Below are 21,521 nucleotides of genomic sequence, written 5' to 3'. Positions count from 1 at the left end.
TGATCCACAGTTACCGGGGTACTAAACCTGAGATGATGCTTGCAACAGCAGCAGCCTGGGAACTTCTGCACTGGGGGTTCCCGGCTGCTGCGAACAGCATCTCAGGTTTAGTACCCCAGTAACTGTGGATCATCCTTAAAAGAAGTGTGCTTAGAGAGAGAACAAGTCTGAGGAACACGAATTGAAGTAGAAACTGGTTATGTACCCTGGATTGAAATTCTCTTTGGCGGAAAATTTGTGATAAAGTGACTGTTGTGAAATTATATCCCATATTATTCCAGAGGGTGCGCACATCTGCATACTGTGATTTCTGACTGTATACTGCAGCGTCCAAGTAAGACATTGCAGTGTGTGTGTGTGTGTGTGTGTGTGTGTGTGTGTGTGTGTGTGTGTGTGTGTGTGTGAGAACAATGGGGAGGGGGGCTCAGGATTAGCCATCACTCTGACTAGTGGGGGCTCCACAACTTCATTGCCCCTGGGCCCCCACCAGTCTTAATATGGCCCTGCAGTCCAGTGTTCACAATAAAATAACATCTAATAAGGCAAAAAACATACTTAGGGATGAATTCACACATGGTCAAATTGCACTTGGAATTTATTGCATAGGCATCACATTAATCATGTATATTGTGCTGAGTGAGAAGAAACGAAATATGACAGCAAATATTTGCAAACAAGAAACCCCATATTGCAGGCAGCAACATTAGTATCAATACTTGTAAAAATTCCAAAAATATATTGTTACTAATGTTATACAGAAATATTTAGCAACAAGCATTTAAGCATAGACACGCCCATATGTGTAGCTAGACATGCCCTTTGGGAAGAGTATGACACGGCCCCTCAGCGACCCGTGAATCTTCCTGATTCTAGTTTTAAAAAAATGGCAAGTATGATACAAGTGCAGAAAACAATAATTGGAGAGCATTTGAAGAGCCTACTCTTTGAAATGATTGGTTGTGCTTAAGTATTGCCACCCACCAGTATTACTGTAAGTACTGTAGCACAAATATTGGGGTTGGTCAAGCATTCACAGAGCTGGCAGCTATGCTTGATTGCAGTGCCTGTTATGTGCAATGCAGAGAATTAGGCACATTTACATCAAATGAAATGCATAGATTGCTATAGACCACAGCCAAATATACCCCATATGGCTGAGTGTGTCCAAAATGATCAGCCTCCCATGACCAATATCAAAGTGAAGTCAATCAGGACCGCAGAACAATCCAAACTGGACACCAAACATGTTGCTCTACAACATTAAGGGTTATCCCCCCCCCCCCACACACACACACACACACAAACTACATACACATACAGTCACACAAGTTATTGGCATGCTGAAAGCATAGGACAGAACCCGATTCCTGAGTCGTTGCTTTATGTTCCTTCTCGTCTGACTTAATTCAGCCGAGCAACCACCGGAATTACATTTACAGAATAATTTCTTGTCAGGTCCGGAACTTGCTGGCTGTTTACTGCAAAATACTGATTTGTAGTTATAAATATTAATAGGTTTGTGTGTGGCAGCAGGATATTGGAATATTACACAATGTGACATTCTCTGTATGTGTAAATGTCTGATGTTCTAGAAGCCTAAGGAGTATATATGCCATTCGGATAACGCCAGACATTTCTAAGATGTTATTTCAGACCTAGGGGAAGACTTTCTGGGTAGATTAATCATATTTTACATTTGCATTTAGTTTTATTAAATTGTGAAACCCGATCTTCTATTTGCTATAGTACAGTCAAACAGTACATTATCCATTTAGGTTCTTCTTATCAAAAGATAAATATCTAAGCATTTTAAACCTGGCCTCTAGTTTCTGGAAAAGAGAAACTACAGATAATCGTTTGACATTTCCTAATTATGCCTCTCTGGGGGAAATGTAAAATCCTTCCTTTGCTGCAGTAAGTGGTAACTGCATATCAGGGCAGATCAATAATATGCCAATGTCTAAACTTGTTCAGCAAGTTCCAGAATAACTCTTCTAAGGATATATATCTTTCCAAATGTGCTCACTCTATTTGCAATTGTATTGCTTTACTGTAAACATATTGTATTTGCTTTCTGGGCAAATACATTGCAAAAAAAAAAAAATGTTAAAGACATAGGGGGTGATTCAGACCTGATCGCTGGGCTGCTCACTTTGCTGTCCTGCATTCAGATAGTCCTTGCCTCCACAGAGTCCAGGGGGAGTGCAAATTCACTGTGCAAGTGTGCAATCCCATGTGTATGCCAAGCTGCGAAAATCCACTGTGTGCAGTCTCTACGCAGCCCAGGACTTACTCCTACAGTGCGATGAGAACAGAATGATCGGGGCCGGAGCTGACATCAGACACCCTCCCTGGAAACTCTTTGGCACGCCTGCGTTTTTCCGGACACTCCCAATAAACGGTCAGTTACGCCCGTGCGCATTGCGGTGTATACACATGCACAGTTAGTACCTGATTGCCTGCTGGGCGAAACCACATATCGGCAATCAGGTCGGAATCATCTCCATAGTTACTTCATGTGTAGTAGTTGTGCAAATAGGCACTGTTGTGGTGTCACAACCCTTCCACTGTTGTGCCTGTGTGTACTTGGCACAATAAAAGTCAGATCATCAAGGCAATATATAATTTGTAAAGATGATTTCTCTAGTTGGGTGGGGATTCCCTATGTACATTTCACTATATAAACATAAAAATGGAATGCCCCAGTTTAATGCAATGCACCAAATAGAAAGTTAGTTAATAGGAACCTATGAGAATGGATCAACCAAGCAGTAGCAACACTCAGATGCGCCATCTAATTAGCATGCGCCAAGGATACGAGGCAAATACTACGTCCTCATCCAATTTGGTCAGTTTTAAGATTTTCCAATCTTACATACAGTAGAATCACAGTTCTCCCATTAAATAATGTAAGAAAATTTGCCATTTTAGCTGTTTAAGATGCTGCCACAAATACGTTAACATGTCAATTGCCATGACTAGCTGCAACTTGAACACAAAACAAACCCTGCCTGTGCACAGAATGCAGAATGATCTTTTGACGATGTGTAATCACTGTCAGCCAATGAAGATTGCCCAACTGAATGCTAACAATTGTCTACTCAACTCACTGGAGGACCTAGGTAAATCATCTGGTAGGTGATTCACTATGCCATCAGATATGGAGGAACATAATGGACCTGCAGAAGAGTAAAGAAAGGAAACTTGGTCCACCCAATACCCTGAGTGGCAGCAAGGATGCATCATGGTAGAAACAGAAAAAGGATCAACTGGCGTCTTAGTGGTAAAGATGTTAAGGTAATGTCCAACAATTATGATAGCTGTCCAGTAAAAGGGGTAAGTAATTACTGCAATTGCACCTGTGAGTGAGTCCCTGAAGTATCAGAAGAGGTCAAATGCATGCCAGCCATCACAACCAGATCCTCATCAGCAGCTGTGACGAGTTGCAGGAAATGGTTCCTCTGCTGAGGTAGGGAAAGATTTGTACTTTACTGAAATCTGGGAGATTCAACTTTCTTTCTGTAGGGGAAGATACAAATAACCTGTGCACAACAAATACAAAAAAAAACATCCAAGCAACAGTCCCGTTATAAGAGAGAATAAGAGTCCAAATCCTACTGAAGGATTATGCGCACCCGATAGGCATTAATAGTAGAAGTCAACCGCAGGCATAGCATTCCATCTATACTTGATTGCTGTGCAAAAGTATAGGTGGTACCGGGGGCTAATGTTGATTCCAGTAAGAGCTGAAACTGGAGTCAACATTAGCCCCCATCTATGCTAAACAGGTGCCAGTCGATATGACATAGATGGCATGTCATAATTTGTGGGAGGGGCTTGTGGAATCACAGTTGAATCACACATAATCTCCAACCATGCACCTGCCACCTCTTTTAGTTTATTTCTTTGTAGAGAAAGAGTCAGCAACATACTCACCAGTCAGGGATCAAATAAATAAAGGGCTAAGCCGTATTGGAAGCATAGCACAGATTACATAGCCGTATGATCAAACTCATGCTACCTATGAACCAGAAGGACACATGTTTAAATTTAATAAGAGGAGGAATAAACATCATGAACACTTTGTCCATATTCATGAGCTCGCTACCGCCACATACTAGAGGCACCAAGAGATGTTTTAAGGTCTTATTGGACCCTAGGCAAGAAACTCAAGAATCAAGATACTGTACTTCTTTTATGAGAAATGTTGATTATATTGAAAAAGGCTCCAGAGCGTGCAATAAAGTTGCAGAAATATTTCACTCTATAAATCTGCACCGAAATGTATCTACTGCACAAAATACATGAAGAATGACCCAAAGTTGTATGACACCTACAACTCCATGCAACCACCAATGATCTATGGCAGATGGCAAGTGATTTCTCCATCAATGACATGGCACCCTAATGTTGAAAAACATTGGAAGCATCAGTCTTATGGATAAACCCCTGCAAAGCATTCAGCTTTCAATGACTAAACTCTTAATGGTTTTCTACTAATGGTGTAAAACCAACGACGGTGCAACCTTCAATGGCCATCATTAGCCAAATCACATTACAGTTACTGTATGAGGATTACATTACAGTACACACAATAAAGAGAAAAGTGATGTTTCCCTCTGCACAATTTAATGTATGGTGGGAGGACCCACCTGCCGATGTTCGGCTGGAGAAGGATGTTACAGGTCTGTACACAGACCAAATGCAACAGTGTAGGATGGTTACTGTTCTGTGTAATCAAGGAGGCGTAGTGTAGTACCAAAACTCACAACTGCAATATATGAAACAAGAGCTTCTCGGGTGCACAACTGTATATTACACATAGAAAGTTCATAGAACGTTTCAGTGAAGGGCACTCCATTGTGTGATGCCTGCACTAATGAGATCTAATAGGTTCACAAAAGCCGTCTTCTAGTTTATAAGGTTTGGATATTTGTATATGCTATAAATCTGTGCCTCCAGGTGCACAGTTGTTGTTTGGTATTCACCATTGTTACAAGGCAACCATTTTGTGGAGCATTATTTGTCATCTGCTAATGGTTTATTCATGGCCAATGTCACACTGGTGCGTACCATACGGCTCGGGGGCATACTGTATATTGCTGTTTTTATGCGTTAGGTCACTTCCCGACCCTAAAATCACGCCTTTATTAATGGAAAACTAAATCTTTCTTAGATGTGCACAGAATCTGCTCACCACAGCTGTGCAGGATGGAGGTAAGCAGGTCGCACCTCCCACCAGTAACAGCAGTTAGGACTGACAGAATTCCAAATTGTCGAGACAGCAGGACAGGCCCCTAATATCTGGTGAAGTTGGGAGGTAGAGTAGAGATGTTATAGATGTTAATCTTTGTGATTTTATTCCCCAAGTAGGTGCTGTTTTTCATTGCATTGATATTCATATTCTCAGGGTTGACAACAAATCTACTTAGGTCACAAGCACAAATGATTTCAGTAATACTTTTACTCCTAATAAGTGTCAGAAGAGGGACACATCAAAAATGGTTTCTACACCTATCAATACTGTTAGAAGGCTTTGAATGTGTTAATGGCTTGATAGTTGATACACCCTGAAAGAAGTTGAGTGAAGTACAAGCTAACAAACTGATAATTTACTTGTATCAGTCATGAGGGAGGGCCTAGAGCTTCTGTGTGATTTATGAGCCCCGGGATTAAACTTCCACTTCAATTACATATCACAAACAAGATGCACTTGGAACAATATTTGTGGGATGTCAGCTAAAATGGAATTATATTTTTCTGATGACAACCAGAAGCACTCAGCATCCTATTTTTGCTTCTGTTGCTGTTTATCAAGTGTGAATATAAAATCCACTTTATACTCGTGTTGTTTTGGGCTACAGGATATGCCCTTTTGGGTATAGCAAATGTGAGAGGAACTGCAGCATAAATATGGGATTACCTAGCAGCAAATCATTATAGTGTGTGCGTATATATATAAATATAGATTTTTTTTTTTTTTTTTTTTTATTTAAGGTTAGGACTCTTGACTATTCCTGTTTGCATTCTTTGCTGTGCTGTCATTTCAATGTGTATAGCGAGAACAATCTAAAGATATGACATTTGTCATTCTAAAATCTCTAGGGATATGAGAAGTTTTTATTTTTCCTCAAGCTGGTCATTGGCATGGCGGACATTTGTTGGCCTAGTAATAATATAAGTAAGAAGGCTGCTAATCCTCTCACTGGAAAAAAATAGCACATTTAGGATCATGCACAAAATGGTGATAAGTGCTAAGTCTGGAGAGCTACCATCACGTCATGCATAAGATAAATTAGACTCAATTTACACACAGGCATCACAATTTTACAGAAAAAAGATAGATATTATAGTTACACTAGGTGATTCATTGCGCCCTATGGGCGCTCTTCACACCGTCTTAAGGTGCTACGCCCCCTTAACCCTTGCACGCCCTTATGGCGTGCAATATTTTGCGGAGTATTACCTCCAATCATAATTCTGTGAGTTGTTAAATATGGCATGGAGTATTACCTCCAATGGAGTATTACCTCCAATCATAATTGTGTGAGTTGTTAAATATGGCATGGACAAAGGGCATGCAATGGTTAAGGGATCGAAGCCCCTTGCAACGGCGTGAACAGCGCACGCAGGGCCTGTTGAATCACCTAGTAGGTGCTGTGGTTGGGGGAGTGGAGGGTGCGGGGGAGACGCAGATGGGGTCCGTGGGTGCCGCGGGTGGGAGATGGATGGTTGCCGGGGTGCCATAGGAGGAGGAGGGTGCGGTGGTGCCGCGGGTGGGGGAGGGTGCGTGGGTGCCGCAGGTGGGGAATGAGTGGTTGCGGGGGTGCCGCGGGTGGGGGAGGGGCGGATGCTGCGGGTGGGGTAGGGGGTCCGGAGCCACCGCGGGTGCTGTAGGAGGGGAATGGGGGTGCCGTGGATGGGGCCTGGAGGTACTGCGAGTGGGGGAGGGTAATGCTTCTCCTGGAAGCAGCTAAGATACTGTCCTCCCTTTGGCAGTGGCTCTCCCGGAGACTCGCACAGCAGCCAAGCAGCCAGTCACTATTGTTAGCGCCGGTGTCCCAATGCGCCGCATTACAGGGAAGAAGATGCACTCAATAAACTACAGCTCCAGGTGCTAAGGGCTGCTGGGAGCTGTAGATTGTTTAGTGTGTCTATTTCCCTGTAATGCGGTGCGTTGGGGCACTGGCGCTAACAATAGTGACTGGCTGGCAGAACTGACTGACTCGCTGAATCAATGTAAAAGGTGAGAGTGCTATGCAGTGTCCGTGCCACTGCATATCCGCTGCACTGCACAGCACTGTCACCTTTTACATTGATTCAGCGTCCAGACATTACCCTCCGCAATATCAACCACTATATCTGTTACATTAGCCATCTCGGGGCTTCCAGGCCAGCAGTCCAGGTGCTGTGTTGCGGAGTCAGGGCCTCTGGGGGCGGCTGTGACGGGGAGGCATCACGCGCAGAGGAGGCTCCGGGGCTCAGATAGTATGCAGCGCAGGGAGGGCTATGAAAGCCTTCCGCTGCGCCGCTTTCATACACATCTATGCCGGTGGCCGCAGCAGCTTTTGCTCCACCTGCTCCGCGGCTAGGGAGTGGGGACAGTACCTTTTTTTTATGGTCTGTACCGTTTTTTGGCTCTCCAATCTTCCAATGAAAGTATAGGAAAGGGGGCGTGGCCATGCCCCCTTTTTGAATTTTCATGTGTAAATTGTTGGAGGGTATGTTGCTGCAGATGTAGTGGGCCAATTTTGGGGTGTGGAGCTGGAGCTGCAGCTCCATCAGCTCAATTGTTAATCCTCAATGGAAACACACAGCAGCCAAAGGGCAGCGCCTCCCACTGGATGTAGCCTGTGTGGGAGGGCGTTTCTCACCCAATCAGCTGTGGACTGGGTGTGATAGACCTGCTGCTAACCCAATGAGAGCTCCTAGCCATGCCCAGCGTTATACACAGGCACAGAGTCACAGATCTGGGTTATTATATAGGAGATTAGGTGTGTGTGTGTGTGTGTGTGTGTGTGTGTGTGTGTGTGTGTGTGTGTGTGTGTGTGTGTGTGTGTGTGTGTGTGTGTGTGTGTGTGTGTGTGTGTGTGTGTGTGTGTGTGTGTGTGTGTGTGTGTGTGTGTGTGTGTGTGTGTGTGTGTGTGTGTGTGTGTCTATATATATATTGCCACCTTCCTCCTTTGGACCTATTTTGGATCCCTGTTGCCTTCCACCTACACTATATATATTTCTGCAGCGGGGTACACTGGTATTCCACAGGGAATAACATCGGTGGGTGTGGAGTTGGATCTTGATCCGAGGCACCAACAGGCTAAAGCTTTGACTGTTCCCAGGATGCACTGCACCGCCTCCTCTATAGCCCCGCCTCCAGGCACTGGAGCTCAGTTTGTAAGTTGCTGCCTAACAGCTAACATAAGAGCTTTTTAAGAAGAAAGAAGACTTCAAGGGCCGCAGTACAGGCATGTCAGGCTGACATTCTGTGCTGCAGCTCCATCACCTCCCCCAGCGGCGCTGCATACTCCCGCGCCCTGGTTGCCGGGTACTTGCTGCGGAGGCGCTCCGGTCATCAGGCACACATCACCGCTGCTGCTCTCCTGGATCGCGTGGCTGCACTTCAGGGAGGAGGTAATAGGGTCCCCCAGGTGGGACCCGCTGAAATCGCGATCTGCCTGCAGTCCCAGGAGACGGACCGCACCACTGGCGTGGGCACTGTGGCCGTGCAGGGACCCCACTATATCCACCAGGGCAGGGAGCACAGGTCGGATTTACAAAAATCTGTTTATTATAGGCTCCATAGAACCCGGTGGTGAAGTCCAGCAGAGGGGATAAGGCTCTGACCTGTAGCCCCTCCCCCAGCTCCAGGCGCCATCTACAGCAGGTGTTCCCGCCCTGGAGCTGCAGATCTCTCTCTCCCTCACTCCCTGTCAGCGTTTGGGTGCCATTTCATAGAGCTGCGCTGATCCTGGGACTGCTGGGCACTGTCTCCTCTGTAAAACGGCCTGCCTTGTCAGCGCTGTGTATTTACAGACACTTAAGTATTCTACATGTCGTTTAGACAGTGTTAGTTAAGAACAAGTGTACTACTATATGAATATTTAGTACAAGTATTCTGTGATATACATCCAGTGTTTACTGTACATTGTTATATCTGTATATATACATATCTCTATGTAGTGTTACTAGTCCAGTGCAGTATTATTGTTTATATATAATAATTTCTGCATTGTACCTGTGACTGTGTGTGCCTATAGCTGCTGTGTGGATTCTATTCTGTGTATCACACATATTGCTATCACTATATTCTGTACCCTGGGGAACGAAGTGCGTCAGGGTCTCATATACCATATAGTGTTCCACAGGATATACTGTTTTGTATTTTTCACTGTGTGTTTCAGTCACCTCATACCACTTAAATCTTCTGTTTGTGCTCTGTAATTGCAGTCACATATCTTAGGGGTTTTTTTTCAGGTATTGTGTTTGTCTGGCTATATTGTACTGTTATGCCCTAAGGCTACAGTCCCAATAATGTCTGCTGCACAGGGAGGGAAATCCGCAGACGCTCTTGCATCATGCAGTGCTGACGACACGGATTTACCTGAGGAAATGATTTCTGCTGAGGGTCCAGGTAATGGGTGTTCTGCACCCCCTAGTCAGCCCGCAGCACCTGTGGCAGATCGACCTTGGGCTGCATTTTCAAATATGCTGACTACACTTGTAACAAGACTTACGCCCCCATTACAGCCACATATTGTCCCTGTAGTTAATCCACCATGGGTGGATACTCTGTCAATCCAGTTACAGCAATTAAATCAGTCCTTGGTTAAACAAAAACCTAACCCTCGCCCTACTGGGACCAAAGGGTCATCTAAGCGGGCCATTTCTTACTCACAATCCACTAATATTTCGGATGATTCTTCCGATTCGGATGAGGAATACACTGATCCATCAGATGCTGATACCGGTGCTTCTGATGAAGATTCTACAAAACAGGTTAATGTTCCTGACCTAGTGGAGGCTATCAAGCTGATTCTTCAGATTGATGATAAGATTGGCTCTCCTGATACGTCTAAGAAACCTGATAAGTTTAAACGTCAGAAGGTTACTAACTTAGTCTTACCACATTCTGACCATTTAATTGACATACATCAGGAATCCTGATCTTCTCCAGAAAAGAAATTCTCCCTGTCTAAAAAGATGCTAGCTCGTTATCCTATCTCTGCGAAGTTGAGTAACAAGTGGGAAACCCCACCACCAGTGGACTCACATGTAGCACGTCTTGTGGTGTCATCTACTCTGACTCTCACCACCGTCACCTCTTTGAAGGAACCGACGTATAAGCGTGTGGAGGGTTGCTTGAAGTCTATTTACACTCTTACAGGTGCTGTACATAGACCCACTATGGCAGCCTCTTGGGCTGCAAAAGGCATTGAAGCATGGGTTCAGGCAATTGAGGAAGAGCTACCTCTGAATTTTTCTGACACTGACAGATAATATCTGACCTATATTACCACGGCCTCCCACTATATTCAGGAGGCGGCCTCTGATGCAGGCATTATGGCAGCCAAGGCGTCTACTACGTCTATCCTGGCTCGCCGGATTCTGTGGTTATGATCCTGGTCGGTGGACCTGGACTCTAAGAAGACCTTGGAGGTACTCCCTTTTAAGGCAGATATACTTTTTGGAGATGATCTGAACAAAATTGTGACCGACTTGGCGTCGGCCAAGACTGCGTTTCTCCCAAGTACTAATCCTTCGGTTCCGAAGGCTGAGTACTACTTTTCATTCCTTTCGACCTTCAGGTAAAGCAAAGGGTCAGGCGTACCCGAGACAGGCTTGCACTTCCAAGTCCTCTAAGTCCAAACCTAAATGTTCTTGGGCCACCCGTCAGCCTGCTTCCAAACCGGACAAGCCTGCTGCATGACGGGGCGGACCTTCCCCTGGGGGACCCCAGGGTGGGAGGCCGACTTCTGTGGTTTACCCAGGTATGGTTAAAGACCACTTCGGACGCCTGGGTGCAGGAAGTGGTCTCTCATGGATACGCAATCTCTTTCAAGAGATGTCCCCCTCACCAGTTTTACTCAGCGGTTATCCTTTCGCATCCGTTAAAAGCACAAACTCTACATTTGGTTGTCCAATCCCTCCTGGATACAGGAGTGATAGTGCCGGTGCCTCTGTCTCAGAGAGGCAGGAGCTACTATTCAACAATGTTTCTAGTTCCAAAGCCGAATGGATCCTCCTAACCTATACTCAACCTCAAATCTTTGAACAAATTTGTGCGGGTATCCAAATTCCGAATGGAAACTCTGTGCTCTATTGTATTGGCTATGGAACCCAAGGACTATATGGTATCCCTGGATGTACAGGATGCTTACCTACATATACCTATTGCCATGTCGCATCAGCAATATCTTCGGTTTGCAGTTGGCAACCTTCATTATCAGTTCCAAGCCTTGCCTTTCGGACTGACCATGACTCCTCGGATCTTCACCAAGGTCATGGCGGTAATGACAACCCTTATCCGCCTTCAGGGTATCAGGATCCTGCCGTATCTGGACGACTTGTTGATCCTGGCAAACTCCCAGAGGTTCTCCTCCGTCATCTGGAACTGACGGTCCAATTCCTGCAAGCCCACCAACTGGAAGAAATCCTCACTGGTCCCTGCTCAGAGCATGGTACACTTGGAGGCATTACTAGACACACACAACCAACATATTTTCTTGTCTCCAGAGAAGCTCCTGAAACTTCATGACAGAATCAGATACTTCCTCTCTCGCCAAAGAGTGTCGATACACTCGGCGATGCAAGTACTAGGCATCATGGTGTCTGCTTTCGGCATGTTAGAGTATGCTCAATTTAATTCCCGCCCTCTGCAGAGGTTAATCCTTTCCAAGTGGGAAGGCCTGCCTCACCGGATCAGGTCTCAAATGATCTCCTTGACTCCGGAGGTTCATTGTCACTGAGTTGGTGGCTACAGGACCAAAAATTGAGCAAGGGTCGTCCCTTCTGGATCCCCAACTGGGTCCTTATAACGATGGATGCCAGTCCGAGGGGTTGGGGCGTGGTGTTGGAGCAACACTCTCTCCAGGGTCGGTGGACCAGGAAGGAATCTCTCTTCCCGATAAACATTCTGGAATTGCGGGCAGTGTTCAATGTGTTGACCTGCCTTTCGTACAGAACAGGCCTGTTCAAATACAATCAGACAACGCCACCACGGTGGCGTACATAAATCATCAAGGCGGCACTCGAAGCTACATGGCAATGATGGAAGTGTCAAAAATTCTTCAATGGACGGAACGCCATCTGCCAGCAATATCGGCAGTGTTCATTCCAGGGGTCCTCAACTGGGAAGCAGACTTCCTCAGTCGACAGAATGTACACACTGGGGAGTGGAGTCTTCATCCGGAGGTCTTCCAACTCTTTGTAGACAAGTGGGGTCTACTAGATGTAGACCTGATGGCGTCTCGACACAATCACAAGGTTCCGGTCTTCGGAGCAAGGACAAGGGATCCTCAAGCAGCATTCGTGGACACACTGGCAATTCCATGGAACTTTCGGCTGCCATACGTGTTCCCTTCAGTGTCACTCCTGCCCAGGGTACTACAGAAGTTCAAGCAAGAAGGAGGAATACTGCTTGTAGTCGCTCCAACGTGGCCCAGACGACATTGGTTCTCAGACCTGTAGGGTCTCTCGATCGAGCGTCCTCTTCTACTTCCTTAACACCCAGACCTCCTAGTTCAGGGCCCTTGTGTTTACCAGGACCTGGCAAGACTGTCTTTGACGGCGTGGCTCTTGAATCTTCACTCCTGAGGGCCAAAGGATTTTCTGAGGCAGTTATTCAAACTATGTTGAAGGCCCGCAAACCGGCTTCTGCACGGATTTATTATAGGGTCTGGAATTCTTACTTCACCTGGTGTGCTGTTAAGAATTATGATGCATACAAGTTTAGTACTTCCAGACTTTTGGCATTTTTGCAAAAAGGCCTGGATTTAGGACTTCGCCTGGCCTCCCTCAAGGTTCACATTTCTGCCTTGTCATTGTGGTTTCAGCGAAAACGTTCATACTTTCACTCAGGGCATACTACGGATTCAGACTCCCTATGTCCCTCCTGTGGCTCCATGGGATCTGTCTGTTGTTCTTAATGCCCTTCAAAAGGCTCCATTTGAACCTCTTGAGTCTGTGGACCTTAAATGCCTTCCACTTAAGGTAATTTTTCTGTTGGCTATTGCCTCTGCTAGGACGGTGTCAGACTTAGGCGCTTTGTCCCGTCGTCCACCCTTTCTGATTTTTCACCATGACCGGGCAGTTCTTAGAACTCGCCCTGGTTATCTACCTAAGGTGGTGGTGTTATCTTTCCACCTTAACCAAGAGATTGTGGTTCTGGCCTTTATCTCTCCTGGTTTGTCCTCCAAAGAGTGGTCTTTGGATGTGGTACAGGATCTCCGTATATATGTAGAAAGGGCTGCCTCTATCAGGAGGTCAGATTCTTTTTTTGTACTTTTTGGTTTTCACAAATGTGGCTGGCCTGCGAATAAGCAGATCTTGGCCAGATGTATTAGAATGGTAATTGCACAAGCCTATGTGCAGGCTGGACTCCCAGCTCCTGCTGCTATCAAGGCCCACTCTACTCAGTCTGCTGGACCTTTTTGGGTGGCCCGCCGTGGTGTGTCTGCTGAACAATTGTGCAAGGCGGCTACGTGGTCCTCAGTGAACACGTTCATCAGGTTCTATGCTCTTTAATACTTCCACCTCCCAGGATGCTTCCTTTGGACGGTGAGTTCTTATGCACGCTACGGTGCATCCCCTCCCATGAGGGACTGCTTTAGGACATCCTCAATGTTATTCCCTGTGGAATACCAGTGTACCCCACTGCAGAAAAGGAGATTTATGGTAAGACTTACCATTCTTAAATCTCTTTCTGCGAGGTACACTGGTTTCCACAGGGCACCCACCCTGACGCACTTAGCTTCTTTGGGTTTGTATGTCATTAGCTGCTAGTCCCTTCTCCTGTCATGAGAATGTGGGTCTATGTGACTAACATCTACTGTCTCTCTTACCTGCTACTGCATTGGACTGGTTAACAAAACTGAGCTCCAGTGCCTGGAGGCTGGGCTATAGAGGAGGTGGTGCTGTGCATTCTGGGAACAGTAAAAGCTTTAGTCTGTTGGTGCCTCGGATCAAGATCCAACTCTTCACCCCCCGATGTTATTCCCAGTGGAAACCAGTGTACCTTGCAGAAAGAGATTTAACAATGGTAAGTCTTACCATAAATCTCCTTATATATACAGTATATACAAACACATTTAGTCCTAGCCGCCATCCCCACATGGATTAGCCCTAGCCGCCACCCCCAATGGTTAGAGTAGGGGGCAGGAGAGGAGTAAAATACGTACCCCTGTCCGATGTCGGGATCCTCATTGTCGGGATGCAATGGTTGGTCATGTGACTGCTGGCATCCTGACGGTCAGTATTTCATATTCAACACGACTGAGAGCATGACAGTATGTGTATATTATGCACGAGAGTGTGACAGTGTGTATATTATGTTTGAGAGTGTGACAGTGTGTATAAAATTATGTATGAGAGTGTGACAGTGTGTGTTTATATTATGTATGAGAGTGTGACAGTGTGTGTATATTATAGGCTTACCATACTATCCTTTTAGCCTGGGACACTCAACCGGACAGGTTCTATGGCTGATTAAAACCAGGTGAAATGAATGCTTGAATTAAGGCAGCCACAGAACCTGTGTAATTCATGAGTGCCCTGGTTTAAAGGGATAGTATGGTATGAGAGTGCGACAGTGTGTGACCCTGATAAAGTTCAAAGTTAGGCAAAAACCTAATCCTGGTCAAACTAGACCACCATGTCAAATTTGGTGGCGCTAGGTACAAAACTCTGGACATGTTTAAAGGACACACACAGACACATACACTTTCTCTCTTATTATATAGATTACCGCTTTAGTTATTTGTATCTAATAAATGTGATGTGATAGAGAAAGTCTGATTTTTCCATTGAATTAGCATCCCTAAATTAGGCAAAGACACATATTCATATGCCAGATGCAGAGAATGTTTTAAAATTAGTTGAGTAGTGTAATCAGCCCTATTGCTAATGAGCACTGTATCCTGAGGCTAAATTGCTAATATTATTTACATAGCGCACCCATGTTCTACATCGTATTACAGGGAATATTGTCATTCCCATCAGTCCCTGCCCCTGTGCTGATTACAATATAGCTACAGTACCACATGGACACACACACTTTTATTTATACTACTTCCCATAGTCCAAGCATACCGACTCCACTTGGGGCAGGAACTGATCAGAACGGTTAAAGTGCTGTATGATGTGTTGACACTATATAAACAAATTCTAATAGTAATAGCAATAATTTGTTCCCTATGATATAAGATCCATTGAACATTTGTGTGCAGCTCAGACGGATCATGCATAGTCTCAGGAGGGGTCTGTGAGGGTCTGTTCTGCGCTGGTGTATCAGCATTGTGCATAATTGTGTATATCTTTTAGGGTATTACCGGAATTCGTTTTGCCGGAGGAGAGAAATGTTACATTAAAGCTCAAGCTAAGACCCACATTCCGGATGTTGACACCGTGACAAAGGAAAGCCTCTCGTTTGAGTTGGTAAGAACCAGACAAAAGAATGAAAATGTCAGAGTTTAAATCCATTGTGCCCAGAAGTTTCAGTATAACGATATGCGTCATGTTATTTCAGACACTGTAAGAAGCATTAGCCTTCTGTGCGTGTGTCCTATGAAAGAGACCAACTAAACTCCTGTCTAGTAGAAGGGCTTTCACATAATAAGAGAAGTATTAGTCTGGAATACTTAATAATGTATTTATTTTGCTAAGGCAAGAATCCCAATCTGCTCACAGCTGCATGTCTGGCTGCCTGTGTGCAACCGCTCACAGGGTCTGTCCACATAGTGACAGTGATCACACAGGTGGTATTACCTTTGTATAGTGAAGAATTACCAACATGAATATTAGTGATGAGCACCGGAAATTTTTCGGGTTTTGGTTTTGGGTTCGGTTCCGCGGCCGTGTTTTGGGTTCGAACGCGTTTTGGCAAAACCTCACCGAATTTTTTTTGTCGGATTCGGGTGTGTTTTGGATTCGTTTTTTTTTCTTCAAAAAACCCTAAAAAACAGCTTAAATCATAGAATTTGGGGGTCATTTTGATCCCAAAGTATTATTAACCTCAATAACCATTATTTCCACTCATTTTCAGTCTATTCTGAACACCTCACACCTCACAATATTATTTTTAGTCCTAAAATTTGCACCGAGGTCGCTGGATGACTAAGCTCAGCGACCCAAGTGGCCGACACAAACACCTGGCCCATCTAGGAGTGGCACTGCAGTGTCACGCAGGATGGCCCTTCCAAAAAACACTCCCCAAACAGCACATGACGCAAAGAAAAAAAGAGACGCAATTAGGTAGCTGTGTGAGTAAGATAAGCGACCCAAGTGGCCGACACAAAAACCTGGCCCATCTAGGAGTGGCACTGCAGTGTCACGCAGGATGGCCCTTCCAAAAAACACTCCCCAAACAGCACATGACGCAAAGAAAAAAAAAAAGAGGCGCAATGAGGTAGCTGTGTGAGTAAGATAAGCGACCCAAGTGGCCGACACAAACACCTGGCCCATCTAGGAGTGGCACTGCAGTGTCACGCAGGATGGCCCTTCAAAAAACACTCCCCAAACAGCACATGACGCAAAGAAGAAAAAAAAGAGGTGCAATGAGGTAGCTGTGTGACTAAGCTAAGCGACCCTAGTGGCCGACACAAACACCTGGCCCATCTAGGAGTGGCACTGCAGTGTCACGCAGGATGGCCCTTCCAAAAAACACTCCCCAAACAGCACATGACGCAAAGAAAAAAACAGGCGCAATGAGGTAGCTGTGTGAGTAAGCTAAGCGACCCTAGTGGCCGACACAAACACCTGGCCCATCTAGTAGTGGCACTGCAGTGTCACGCAGGATGGCCCTTCCAAAAAACACTCCCCAAACAGCACATGACGCAGAGAAAAAAAGAGACGCAATTAGGTAGCTGTGTGAGTAAGATAAGCGACCCAAGTGGCCGACACAAAAACCTGGCCCATCTAGGAGTGGCACTGCAGTGTCACGCAGGATGGCCCTTCCAAAAAACACTCCCCAAACAGCACATGACGCAAAGAAAAAAAAAAAGAGGCGCAATGAGGTAGCTGTGTGAGTAAGATAAGCGACCCAAGTGGCCGACACAAACACCTGGCCCATCTAGGAGTGGCACTGCAGTGTCACGCAGGATGGCCCTTCAAAAAACTAGTCCCCAAACAGCACATGACGCAAAGAAGAAAAAAAAAACCGCAATGAGGTAGCTGTGTGACTAAGCTAAGCGACCCTAGTGGCCGACACAAACACCTGGCCCATCTAGGAGTGGCACTGCAGTGTCACGCAGGATGGCCCTTCCAAAAAACACCCCCCAAACAGCACATGACGCAAAGAAAAATGAAAGAAAAAAGAGGTGCAAGATGGAATTGTCCTTGGGCCCTCCCACCCACCCTTATGTTGTATAAACAGGACATGCACACTTTAACCAACCCATCATTTCAGTGACAGGGTCTGCCACACGACTGTGACTGAAATGACGGGTTGGTTTGGACCCCCACCAAAAAAGAAGCAATTAATCTCTCCTTGCACAAACTGGCTCTACAGAGGCAAGATGTCCACCTCATCATCATCCTCCGATATATCACCGTGTACATCCCCCTCCTCACAGATTATCAATTCGTCCCCACTGGAATCCACCATCTCAGCACCCTGTGTACTTTGTGGAGGCAATTGCTGCTGGTGAATGTCTCCACGGAGGAATTGATTATAATTCATTTTAATGAACATCATCTTCTCCACATTTTCTGGATGTAACCTCGTACGCCGATTGCTGACAAGGTAAGCGGCGGCACTAAACACTCTTTCGGAGTACACACTTGTGGGAGGGCAACTTAGGTAGAATAAAGCCAGTTTGTGCAAGGGCCTCCAAATTGCCTCTTTTTCCTGCCAGTATTAGTACGGACTGTCTGACGAGCCTACTTGGATGCGGTCACTCATATAATCCTCCACCATTCTTTCAATGGGGAGAGAATCATATGCAGTGACAGTAGACGACATGTCCGTAATCGTTGTCAGGTCCTTCAGTCCGGACCAGATGTCAGCATCAGCAGTCGCTCCAGACTGCCCTGCATCACCGCCAGCGGGTGGGCTCGGAATTCTGAGCCTTTTCCTCGCACCCCCAGTTGCGGGAGAATGTGAAGGAGGAGATGTTGACAGGTCGCGTTCCGCTTGACTTGACAATTTTGTCACCAGCAGTTCTTTGAACCCCAGCAGACTTGTGTCTGCCAGAAAGAGAGATCCAAGGTAGGTTTTAAATCTAGGATCGAGCACGGTGGCCAAAATGTAGTGCTCTGATTTCAACAGATTGACCACCCGTGAATCCTTGTTAAGCGAATTAAGGGCTCCATCCACAAGTCCCACATGCCTAGCGGAATCGCTCTGTGTTAGCTCCTCCTTCAATGTCTCCAGCTTCTTCTGCAAAAGCCTGATAAAGGGAATGACCTGACTCAGGCTAGCAGTGTCTGAACTGACTTCACGTGTGGCAAGTTCAAAAGGTTGCAGAACCTTGCACAACGTTGAAATCATTCTCCACTGCGCTTGAGACAGGTGCATTCCACCTCCTATATCGTGCTCAGTTGTATAGGCTTGAATGGCCTTTTGCTGCTCCTCCAACCTCTGAAGCATATAGAGGGTTGAATTCCACCTCGTTACCACTTCTTGCTTCAGATGATGGCAGGGCAGGTTCAGGCGTTTTTGGTGGTGCTCCAGTCTTCTGTACGTGGTGCCTGTACGCCGAAAGTGTCCCGCAATTCTTCTGGCCACCGACAGCATCTCTTGCACGCCCCTCTCGTTTTTTAAATAGTTCTGCACCACCAAATTCAAGGTATGTGCAAAACATGGGACGTGCTGGAATTTGCCCAGATTTAATGCACACACAATATTGCTGGCGTTGTCCGATGCCACAAATCCACAGGAGAGTCCAATTGGGGTAAGCCATTCTGCGATGATCTTCCTCAGTTGCCGTAAGAGGTTTTTAGCTGTGTGCGTATTCTGGAAAGCGGTGATACAAAGCGTAGCCTGCCTAGGAAAGAGTTGGCGTTTGCGAGATGCTGCTACTGGTGCCGCCGCTGCTGTTCTTGCGGCGGGAGTCCATACATCTACCCAGTGGGCTGTCACAGTCATATAGTCCTGAGCCTGCCCTGCTCCACTTGTCCACATGTCCGTGGTTAAGTGGACATTGGGTACAACTGCATTTTTTAGGACACTGGTGAGTCTTTTTCTGAGGTCTGTGTACATTTTCGGTATCGCCTGCCTAGAGAAATGGAACCTAGATGGTATTTGGTACCGGGGACACAGTACCTCCAACAAGTCTCTAGTTGGCTCTGCAGTAATGATGGATACCGGAACCACGTTTCTCACCGCCCAGGATGCCAAGGCCTCAGTTATCCGCTTTGCAGCAGGATGACTGCTGTGATATTTCATCTTCCTCGCAAAGGACTGTTGGACAGTCAATTGCTTGGTGGAAGTAGTAAAAGTGGTCTTACGAGTACGACTTCCCCTCTGGGATGACCATCGACTCCCAGCAGCAACAACAGCAGTGCCAGCAGCAGTAGGCGTTACACGCAAGGATGCATCGGAGGAATCCCAGGCAGGAGAGGACTCGTCAGAATTGCCAGTGACATGGCCTGCAGGACTATTGGCATTCCTGGGGAAGGAGGAAATTGACACTGAGGGAGTTGGTGGGGTGGTTTGCGTGAGCTTGGTTACAAGAGGAAGGGATTTACTGGTCAGTGGACTGCTTCCGCTGTCGCCCAAAGTTTTTGAACTTGTCACTGACTTATGATGAATGCGCTGCAGGTGACGTATAAGGGAGGATGTTCCGAGGTGGTTAACGTCCTTACCCCTACTTATTACAGCTTGACAAAGGCAACACACGGCTTGACAAATGTTGTCCGCATTTCTGTTGAAATACTTCCACACCGAAGAGCTGATTTTTTTGGTATTTTCACCAGGCATGTCAATGGCCCTATTCCTCCCACGGACAACAGGTGTCTCCCCGGGTGCCTGACTTAAACAAACCACCTCACCATCAGAATCCTCCTGGTCAATTTCCTCCCCAGCGCCAGCAACACCCATATCCTCCTCATACTGGTGTACTTCAACACTGACATCTTCAATCTGACTATCAGGAACTGGACTGCGGGTGCTCCTTCCAGCACTTGCAGGGGGCGTGCAAATGGTGGAAGGCGCATGCTCTTCACGTCCAGTGTTGGGAAGGTCAGGCATCGCAAACGACACAATTGGACTCTCCTTGTGGATTTGTGATTTCGAAGAACGCACAGTTCTTTGCTGTGCTTTTGCCAGCTTGAGTCTTTTCATTTTTCTAGTGAGAGGCTGAGTGCTTCCATCCTCATGTGAAGCTGAACCACTAGCCATGAACATAGGCCAGGGCCTCAGCCATTCCTTGCCACTCCGTGTGGTAAATGGCATATTGGCAAGTTTACGCTTCTCCTCTGACAATTTTATTTTAGATTTTTTAGTCCTTTTTTTACTGATATTTGGTGTTTTGGATTTTACATGCTCTGTACTATGACATTGGGCATCGGCCTTGGCAGACGACGTTGCTGGCATTTCATCGTCTCGGCCATGACTAGTGGCAGCAGCTTCAGCACGAGGTGGAAGTCGATCTTGATCTTTCCCTATTTTTGGAACCTCAACATTTTTGTTCTCCATATTTTAATAGGCACAACTAAAAGGCACCTCAGGTAAACAATGGAGATGGATGGATACTAGTATACTTATGGATGGACGAGCGACTGCCGACACAGAGGTAGCTACAGCCGTGGACTACCGTACTGCGTCTGCTGCTATATAGACTGGATGATAATGATATAAAAAATATATATATATCACTACTGCAGCCGGACAGGTATATATTATATAATGACGGACCTGCTGGACACTGTCAGCACTGCAGACTCCTAAAGTAAGCTACTAGTATCAAGAAGATAGAAAAAAAAAACACAACGGGTAGGTGGTATACAATTATGGATGGACGAGCGACTGCCGACACAGAGGTAGCTACAGCCGTGGACTACCGTACTGCGTCTGCTGCTAATATAGACTGGATGATAATAATATAAAAAATATATATATATCACTACTGCAGCCGGACAGGTATATATTATATAATGACGGACCTGCTGGACACTGTCAGCAGCACTGCAGACTCCTAAAGTAAGCTACTAGTAGTATCAAGAAGATAGAAAAAAAAAACACCACAGGTAGGTGGTATACAATTATGGATGGACGAGCGACTGCCGACACAGAGGTAGCTACAGCCGTGGACTACCGTACTGCGTCTGCTGCTAATATAGACTGGATGATAATGATATAAAAAATATAT

General features: G+C 45.9%; 1 protein-coding gene across 2 annotated transcripts in view; it reads left to right on the top strand.

The window, feature by feature from the left end:
* The window catches only part of CNMD (chondromodulin), a 367,474-nt gene that overhangs the window by 318,767 nt on the left and 27,186 nt on the right, over positions 1-21,521 (top strand). For both annotated transcript variants that reach the window (XM_063952893.1, XM_063952892.1), the window contains exon 4: positions 15,535-15,648. In XM_063952893.1, coding sequence (XP_063808963.1) covers positions 15,535-15,648 — 114 coding nt within the window. The remainder of the gene's footprint in view (positions 1-15,534; positions 15,649-21,521) is intronic.

The sequence above is a fragment of the Pseudophryne corroboree genome, chromosome 2, assembly GCF_028390025.1.
Source record: "Pseudophryne corroboree isolate aPseCor3 chromosome 2, aPseCor3.hap2, whole genome shotgun sequence".
In the NCBI taxonomy this organism is placed as follows: Eukaryota; Metazoa; Chordata; class Amphibia; order Anura; family Myobatrachidae; genus Pseudophryne; species Pseudophryne corroboree.
This window is presented reverse-complemented; position numbering and strand designations above follow the sequence as displayed.